General features: G+C 36.7%; 1 protein-coding gene across 1 annotated transcript in view; it reads left to right on the top strand.

Annotated features, from left to right (window-relative positions):
• AQR (aquarius intron-binding spliceosomal factor) overlaps positions 1-10,148 on the top strand; it is a 97,012-nt gene that overhangs the window by 30,844 nt on the left and 56,020 nt on the right. The window contains exons 10-14 of the mRNA XM_005885767.2: positions 1,106-1,170; positions 2,264-2,380; positions 3,897-4,010; positions 6,057-6,160; positions 7,893-7,995. Of these exons, the coding sequence (XP_005885829.1) occupies positions 1,106-1,170; positions 2,264-2,380; positions 3,897-4,010; positions 6,057-6,160; positions 7,893-7,995 (503 nt within the window). The remainder of the gene's footprint in view (positions 1-1,105; positions 1,171-2,263; positions 2,381-3,896; positions 4,011-6,056; positions 6,161-7,892; positions 7,996-10,148) is intronic.

The raw sequence follows: 10,148 nt of genomic DNA, 5'->3' as shown, positions 1-10,148 counted from the left end.
GGGGCGGGGGGGGCCCCCCCCCCCCCCCCCCCCCCCCCCATTACATGAATTTCGTGCACCGGGCCTCTAAATTATTTAATAAATGGATTAGTATAAGCATTTGTAGGGTACCTTCTACAGGTCTAGTGCTGTGTTAGTTACTGCTGGGAGTCCGACTGAGCAGCCCCCCCCCCCCCCCCCCCATTACATGAATTTCGTGCACCGGGCCTCTATTAAATTTAATAAATGGATTAGTATAAGCATTTGTAGGGTACCTTCTACAGGTCTAGTGCTGTGTTAGTTACTGCTGGGAGTCCTTAGACTGAGCAGCAGTAGAGACCCTGAAATTATCTCCTTTTTAATTGAAACAATCTTGCCAGGATGGTTTTAGCTAGTAAAATGGTAGACCATTTTCTGGCATTCGGAAAAACCTTGTACTCTGAAAATATGCATGTCACAAGACTAATTATTTACAACAAAAATGTGTTTTTTATAGTAGTGCATTATGCTCATGGATAGTATAAAATAAGAGTGATTTAAAAACATTTTATTGCTCTGTGTCATTGACATGTTAATGTCAAAAGAAATACATGTACATTGGAAAAAAGTCATAAAAATTATCCCTCTAATTGGTTTGGTGTGTATCTTTCCCACCCATTTTCTATGTATTCTATAGTGTATTTGTATGCATACATGTGCACATATATGCATGTGTTTATGCACATGAAAGGAGTTCTAGGAAATTAGCATGTGAAGACAACAAGGAAAGTGGGGCGAGAACTTATATAAAACTGCCTTTCTAGTTTTTATATCTCAGGATTTTTCAAAATCTAATCATTCACAAATTTTTAAAAATTAACACTTTAAAATATTTTTGCAAATCTTATTTTTATAATGTGTTTCTGATCCAAGCTAGGTTTTTCGTTTTCTTATATTTGTAGAGCTAAACATAAGGGTAGGGCCTGCCTTCTTTTGAAATTTATGTGAGGTCCTTACTCTGATCATAGTCCAATCCTGATGAATAAGAGACATGTGGCCTTGTTTAAATCACTGCCAATTTTAGGATTTAGTAACACAGAATAACCTAAGTAAGAAAATTCTAACATGCTTTCTTCATTATATCTAGAACCTGTCACTATGGACAAAGTTCATTACTGTGAAAGATTCATTGAACTTATGATTGATCTAGAGGTAAGAAGTGTGCAGTGACTTTTCTATCGTGTAGTCATTAAGGAGGCTAAGATTATGCATATGACACTATATATGAAATGTTTTTATCACCTCAAACTGGCCTTAGTTTAATGTGCCTATTTCAGAGTGTCTCAGAGAAGAAAGTCAAAGCAGTTGACCCTTGAAGTTTTCAGATGGCTGCTGTTTGTAGAAAAAACATTATTTAGTATAGTTGTTAAATATGAGCTCAGCAATGGCAGTTTATTTTCTGTCACATTTTAATACCTCTTCACAGAGTTCTCAATAGTGGCTGAAATCATGGGTTTGTGGCCATCTCTTTAATAATCTCACTTTTAAAAATTTGCCTAATATTGTTGATGAAGAACGATACAGCTGCTATTGTCAATTTTTCTCATTAAAATTCTTAGCAAAGAAAATTTCATACTATTAGGTAAAAGATTTTGATGAAAAACTCAGATACAGAGTTGGTGTACTTCAGATTGAATTTATTTCCTGTCCATTTTTAGTGAAACAGATTGAAAGAAAATCCTTTCTGTCTGTTCCTTATCTGGAAAGGTGGGGTGGTTTCTTGGCATGAGGATCAGAGTATTAGACTAATAGTCATTCATGAGATCTTCATTCACTTTCTAGCTCTGCCTGTAACTAGTTTATAAGCTCTGGGGACCTCAATAACTTCACCATAAAATGGGGGTGTTTGATTAGATTAGTGGTTTTCACACTGGCAGTTCCGCAGCATTGCCTTGCTGACTGTCAGAGGGGGTGTGGGAGGTGAGAACCATAAAAGGAGTCTCCACTCAGGGTTCCTCACTCCCTGTTTTCTCAAAGCAGCTTCATTTTTAAACCTATACACAGTACATATTGGGATTTCATATAGGATTTTATATGAAAAACAAACAAACTCAAAAATCTGTATTTTTTGAGAAATATTAACACCGAGTTTATTTACAACATGGACCTTGCTTTGTGCATGGTGTCTTTGGGCGACTGGAGGGGACTTTGGATGTGATTAACACTTTCAAGTTAAACATCAATAGTTTCACCTTCAGCTACAGAAAACTTACTGCCTTACTGCTGTGGTGTTTATTTTTTCTAGGCCCTACTCCCCACAAGGCGCTGGTTTAATACCATCCTGGACGACTCCCACCTTTTGGTTCACTGCTACCTTTCCAACCTTGTTCATAGGGAAGAGGATGGCCATCTTTTTTCCCAGGTGAGCATTAATGTATCTGAACATACTGTTCTTATTTCTGAATTGACCTTTTTCTGCCATGAAACTGGGAGTACCAGAGCATCACACAAAGTAATTTTGCTTTATATTGAATTGAATAATGAAGATTTCTTATTAGTCATTTTTTAAGTAAAGTCAAGTCCTAATGTACAAAATGAATGCATTCCTGTATAGGTGGCCTCTAGTACTGACATATTATAACTTTTTGCTAATCACATGTGATTTTATTATTATTTTACTGAATTATGTGTGATGTGGTCCCACATAACCACTATCGAATATAACAGATGATGAGCACTAATTTCAAGTAAACTATGCCCTAACACTATGGCCCTCCTTCCATGAGATGATGCTGCCAGGCAGTTGAGAGTGTGGATGTGTATACGCTTTGTTTGTTAATTTGGATAAGAAGATGAAAGTGTTAGCATTTTGCATTTCCTGTAATGTCATCCAGAAGAAAAGTCTTCTAACAAACTTCTAACACTTGTCTTTTGATGAGGTCCTAGTTAGAGATACAATTTTTATGTGTTTACATATTATAAGACTTCTTTTATATTATGTCTGTGAGCATTCCTTTTTCTTTCTCGTTCTCTTATTAAATCCCAGTGATTTGATTCATATATTAAAGTTCTACTATCCGCTATGCCATACATTAGAATTAAGAAGAATAAAGATTTGGGGCAAAGGCAGCCTAATGAACTGTGCTGATGCTGCTGCTGCAGGGGAAGCAGGCCTCGCTTAGCAGCAGGAATTGAGCCAAAGCACAGCCTGATGGCCATGGAGACTGAGGAGAAGAGTAGATCAGTTAGCCTTCCCCACCTTGCTGTTTTCCCTCATGGAAGAGATTCTCCTATCATGAATTCCAAAACCCTCATTCAGAAAATTCTCAGTGGCCAACGTAGAAGACCTCAGGAGTTTCCTCCAGTGGTATAGTTCTGTAAATTTGCAGTCATGTAGATTGATTTCCCCCCATTGAAATGATTGGCTTTGATTAGATCCACGGTCGGCAAACTGGGGCTCGCGAGCCACATGCGGCTCTTTGGCCCCTGTGTGGCTCTTCTTCCTAAGCCTTAGGAGTACCCTGATTAAGTTAATAACAATGTACCTACCTGTATAGTTTAAGTTTAAAAAGTTTGGCTCTCAAAAGAAATTTCAATCATTGTACTGTTGATATTTGGCTCCGTTGACTAATGAGTTTGCCGACCACTGGATTAGATCATCAGTGTCTCTTATTATTGGGGTTGGAGCCTAAGTTCTTCTCTGTATAAGTAGACCATGTATATGAAATAGACTTAATTTATTCACATACGTACCTATTCTCACATAAATAAAACACGCTTGGGTATGTTCTGAAATGTTTGTTGTACTGTTTACATTATAAAATTTTTCAGCACCTCTGAGAAGGTAAATGGACTTATTAGTTTTAATAAACGGTGTCTGTTGATGCTTTCTTGCTCTTATGTTCACACAGTTTGTTAATTTAAATATATCCTTTCAGCTTTTGGACATGCTTAAGTTCTATACTGGTTTCGAGATTAATGACCAGACTGGAAATGCTCTGACAGAGAACGAGATGACTACCATTCACTATGATAGAATCACTTCTCTACAGGTAATTGAAATGCATGATAGCCTTTGCTTCTGCTCCATAACTTCAGTCCATGAGTAATTTGTGATTTTCATAGTACAAATAGAATAGGTATTAATTTAATACTGTTTTCATTTTGAACTTTGAGTTCATGAAAAAAAAATGTCTTGCTTTCATAGGCCTCATCCTGATACTCAGAAATAATAGTTACTGGGCCAATTTAGTGCATTTAAATATCAGTTGTATTTTATGAAAAGAGATATTTCAACATATGACAAAGTAGTATGAACATTTTGTATATATTTTTTTAACTTTAAATTTTTTTAATTTTTTATTTTTAAGCCTTACGCAAGGACACGTTTTTACGGATTGGATAGAGGGAGGGAGGGGGAGAGAGAGAGAGGGAGAGAGAGATATTCATTGGTTGCCTCCCACAGTTGCCCCTACCAGGAATTGAACCCACAACCCGGGTATGTGCCCTGACGGGGAATGAACCCCACCACCTTTTGGTGTACAGGATGACGCTCTAACCAACTGAGCAACACTGGCCAAGGCAACATTTTGTACATTTTAAAGATAAACACAGGTAATGAAATTTACCAGTATAGCTCAGGTGTAAAAAAAAAAAAAAAAATACCTTTGTGTTCTACTAATGCTCTCTTGCTCTTGAGCTCCATTTTCTCTGGTGGCAGAAAGAAATTTTTTTTAATATATTTTGATTTTTTACAGAGAGGAAGGGAGAGAGAGAGTTAGAAACATCAATGAGAGAGAAACATCGATCAGCTGCCTCCTGCACCCCCCCTACTGGGGATGTGCCCGCAACCAAGGTACATGCCCTTGACCGGAATCCAACCTGGGACCCTTCAGTCCGCAGGCTGACACTCTGTCCACTGAGCCAAACCAGTTAGGGCAGAAAGAAACTTTTGTTTGTCAATTTAAAGTAATTCAGTTCTTTCTGTTCTGAAAAGTCATTTTTGGGATAAAGACTCAAACTTAAGTTCAACTGTCTCTCATGATCAATTCCACTGTCTCTCACGGTGTCTCTGTTCTCCCTCTTCTTTCCCAGTCCGCACTGGGGTGCATGGAGACACTAGGATAGCCTCATTGTTTGGAAGAGGAGTGATTGGCACACTGTCTCCGTTCAGACTTCCTTTCCTGCTTTTCTCAGAGCGTTACTGTTTTTGTCCTTGTGCCTCTGCCCTTGAAGTAACCCTGGCTGGTATGGCTTGTGGTCTGTGTTCCTGGCACAGGCAGGGCATGATGATTGCTCTCAAGGAGCTTGGCTGTCTCCCTGCTGACGAGGCCCAGCTTTGTTCTTGATGGTGCTAGAACTCTCCTGAGAGGTGACTCCCATTCATTTCCCAGCTTAGCTCACTCTTCAGGTTTGGATTGCAGGATCATTTGCTATTGCCTATATTAACCTCATGGCAAGCTCATCCATAACCTTAGCAACCTTCTGCATGATCCACTAGGGGGTACGTGAAAAATTCTGGGTCTTCTATGTACCACATGGGCATTAAGGAAGACTAGGGATGTTATCTCTTTCTCCTATCAAATTAGCATAATGCCACCATTTCTGTTTTCTTCGAGCTTACCCCATGTTGGTTGGGGTGGTACCCTGCAAGGCCCTCTGTTTCCGGGGTTCTAATGTAAAGCAGGGCACAAGCTCACTATACTTTTGGCCTCAGGCTATCTCTTCAGTGGGGATTTTCCTTAAAAATTAAAACTTCCTTTTAGTTTTGTTAGAGCCATTTCTCGATAATAGTGTCTTGTTTTTCTTCCCTCATGTCAATGAAGCTGGCTTTCCTATATATTCAGAGGACAAGTTTAGAAATAAAAAACTGAACATTGACTCTTTGTTTTTGCATTTCTGCTAGAACTTTTCTAGTTTTCCCCCAGTGTATTGACTGCTTCTAGCTAAATAAGGCAGAGGTCACATATGAGAAGCTTTAAAAGAGAAGTGCATAAATATATTTTTAAATGTTTTTACTATAGAATATATAAATTGTAGATTGTATTAATATGTGGACATTAATTATTGATATTTTTTTGTTTGCTTTTCTTTTCTAGAGAGCTGCTTTTGCACATTTCCCTGAACTCTATGATTTTGCCCTTTCAAATGTGGCAGAAGTAGATACTCGGGGATCCTTGGTCAAGTTATTTGGACCTCTTAGGTAAGGTAACATGAAAGGAAAACAGAATTTTAATGTTTTCTTTTATAGTACTTTAGGTAATGTTACTTGCTGCCCTATTTATTGACAACCAGAACTAGCTAGTGCTTCTCTAGCATGTGGTATCTTTGAGTGACCTATATATAATTATCCATCCTTTTCTGTTCTTTGTAAAATTTATATTTTCATAACATACAGTTTCCTAGATTTTAAATTTTTCTTAGAATAGAACATAAACCTGGTATCCCATCAGTCATAAACAACATACAACAGAAACCAAAAATGTTCATCATACACTAGTCCCCTCTTATCCACTGTTTTGCTTTTTGTGGATAAAAACAGAAACACTCAATGGAAAATTTCAGAAATAAACAAATCATCAGTTTTAAATTGCATATTGCCCTGCTTCGTCCTGCCTGGAACGTGAATCATCCCTTTGTCCAGCAATCCTTGCTGTATACCTGTTAGTCACTTTGTTGCCATCTTGATAGCCAGATTAACTTTTATAGTGTTGAGGTGCTTGTATTTCATTGTTATTTTAATTTATGCCCCAAAATGCAAAAGAGTAGTGATGTCAACAATTTGAATATGCCAAAGAGAGGCTGTAAATTACTTCCTTGGTTTAATAAGAAAGAAAGTGTATGCTAAGGTTGCTAAGGTCTTTGAACCTTGAAATTGTGAATCTTGAAACTAAAGAAGGAAAAAGAAATTCATGCTAGTTTTGCTGTCTCACTACAGACTAAAAATTATGGCCACAGTGCATGATAAATGCTCAGTTAAGATGGAAAAAGCCTTAAGTTTGTGGGTAGGGGACACAAACAGAAAACATTTTCCAATTGCTGTGCTAGAAAGCATTGAGCCTATATGAAGACGTCAGCCAGGGATCCCCTGAAATGAGTGACACCAGGGCATTTACTGCAAGGAAGGGATGGCCAGACAGATTCAGGAATAGGCTTGGACTGATATAAAAATTCCTGGAGAGGCTGTATTTGCCGATGAAGCTGCTGCCATGTTTCTGGTAGAGTTGAAGAAGTTGATTAAGGACAAAGGTGTGTGTATGTATGTATGTATATACTAGAGGCCCAATGCACGAAATTCGTGCAAGGGGCTCAGCCCTCGCAGCCCCGGCTTCATCCAGGTTGTCCGGATGGTTCAAATTTTTTATTTTTGCCATTATTCAAATCTGAATAGCCATCATTTGTCAGTTCTTTCAAATAAGCATCGTATACAAAATGTGGACCTCCCATTCTATCACAGAATTTTTAAAAAAACAGATCCTCAGGGGTCCAAGTTTATAACTGCTTCATCAGGGACATTCTTAAAACTGGGGTTTTGTGGTTTTGTTAAAGCTGCGTGTGGCATGCAGAATTCTATAACTACTTATAGTACCAGTTGGTGCCACTGCCTTGATCTGTGCCAGCAGCTTTGACCGCCATTGCTTTGCACTGTCACTGTATATGTAAAGACGGTGAAAAAATATTGTTTTAGTATGAATATAAAAAAGTGTAGTCATTCCAGACTTCCTGAAAGGACCTTCTCAGGGACCACAACAGGTTTTCAGAAAACACTTTGAGAACTCTGTATTAGGGACTTTCATTGCTGATATTTTATATTTGCTACTCATGTGATAGGACTATATTTTCTAAGTAAAACTTTTTAAACAATCTATAAAATTACATATTTCAGAAGTGAAGTAAGTTAAAATATTCTGATTTGAATCTTCTCTATTCTGCAGTTCAAATACACTCCACCAGGTGGCATCATACCTCTGCTTGTTACCAACTCTTCCTAAAACCGAAGACACAACTTTTGATAAAGAATTTCTTCTAGAATTGCTGGTAAATGCATGTTAATATTCTTCAAACTTTGCACATGGTTTTTCCTACCTGTTTGAATGACTCTTAAAAATGTAGATTGGTACATATTTTTTCCGGACTCAAGATTACATACATAATTATATTATCATTTGGTTTTATCTGATTTCTTTTCTCATCTCTTGCATTTTTTCAAGTTTTTTACCTCTTAAAACTGCTTTATGGAATGGATTTGTTCCATGCAAACATGTATGAGCAACTCCTATATCAGGCACGGGAGTCAGGCACTGGGGATCCATAGGTAGCTGACACCATTTTTGCCTGTAAGGGGTCACAGTTACACACTCTTATTTAATATACCATATGTAGGACCTTGAATATGAAGCCCTACCTTTATCACTAGAAAATTCAGGAATGTTTAGAAATAAAGTTATCACTAACTTAGTGGTTTAAGAATTCTAAGGATTTCTTAATCATTTTGGGAAGTGAGGGCTTTAACTCTTAAACTAATTCTTTTTTAAATAAACTTATTTGTTCATGCAGTTTTAGGTTCATAGAAAAATGAGGGGAAGGGACAGAACTTATTTTTAATTTCCGTAAAATATTTCATAAAATAGATGAGTATGTAACCATACCCCCACTATGAAAATTTAAGCTGTTTGCAATGTTTACTATTACAAATAATGATGCAATCCTGATACATGCCTCTTTGTGCCCATATATGGACATTTAGGAGAGGTACCAAGAAGTGAAGTTATTTGACTGAATCGTGCTGCTTTTTTAAAAGATAAAAGATGCAGCCAGATTATCCTCCAAAAGTTATATGTTCCCACCAACAGTGTATTAAAGTATGTCTCTTTAGGCTCTTATCAATATTGAGTATTACAAGTCATCCCAATTTTTGCCAGTCTCACGGGAAAAAAAAATAATAGCTTGTCTTAATTTTTTTGTTTCCTAATTGCCAAAAGGTTGAGGTTGTGGTTTTTTTTTCATTTGTTTTAGATTTTATTGTTATACAAACATGCACTGTGATGTACATATACATTTTTTACACACATGGAACCATAATGGGCACATGGTTTTGTGACTTATATTCCAAGCTAATACTTTTAATGTAGGGTACAAAATATAGTCCCTTACTGTGAAAGAAAGATGATATATGCTAGTTTTTGGGGTAGTAACAGGAAACTTTGTAGCAGGTGTTTTTAAGCCTGGTGACAGGTGTGTAAGTGCCATTTGGAGAGAAATCCTTGGGAAGGGTTTTAACTTAAATTCATGTATGGGAAATACTCTTTTTTAAAATTAAAAAAAATTTCATTATATTATTTTTTTATACCCATCAAAAATACTTTTTATTGATATATTACTTGCATGAAATGTGTGTCCTGGGTCACCATCTTTGCTTTCTTTTTTATAAATCGCTTTTCATTGTCTCTGACTACAAGTGCTTTCTAAAAATTCCTTGTTGTGTTTCCTGACAATTTAAAATCTTCTCCTGTAAGTCAGGTTTGGAAACGAGGATTTTTCCAGGAATCTTTGTATTGGAAAATAGTTCTGAGTATAGAGTTGATTCTATGCCTTTTAGGGTTTTATAGCTAAGATTTCACCCTTAAAATTTAAATAGTTATTCCAAAAGAAAACAATTTTTAAAATTTATAGTGCTCTAGCATTATCTTTCATTTATCCTTCTACTGAAGGATTTCCTTGGGCTTTGGATTCTTCTTACTAGTATATCGAAATTATGACTAAAAAGTTGAAATATGCATATTATTTGGATGACATCACACTGTCATCTTTCCTAAAATAATACTATTTCTACTGAAGAGAATGTGACACATTTTCAAACGTATCATCTTAGCATATGTTAATTAGGCAACAAACTTAATTCAGTATTTGAGATAAATCACAATGGAAGGGTACATAGAGTTCATCAAGTCCACCTCTCTCATGTTATAAATTAGACTGAGACCAGCTTATTACTAAACTTTCCCAGATTGTTTAGCAAGTCAGTATAAGAATGAAAACTATTGCCTAGGACAGTAGTCGGCAAACACATTAGTCAACAGAGCCAAATATCAAGAGTACAACGATTGAAATTTCTTTTGAGAGCCAAATTTTTTAAACTTAAACTATATAGGTAGGTACATTGTTATTAACTTAATTAAGGTACTCCTAAG

The sequence above is a fragment of the Myotis brandtii genome, unplaced genomic scaffold (genome assembly GCF_000412655.1).
Source record: "Myotis brandtii unplaced genomic scaffold, ASM41265v1 scaffold927, whole genome shotgun sequence".
NCBI lineage: Eukaryota > Metazoa > Chordata > Mammalia > Chiroptera > Vespertilionidae > Myotis > Myotis brandtii.
This window is presented reverse-complemented; position numbering and strand designations above follow the sequence as displayed.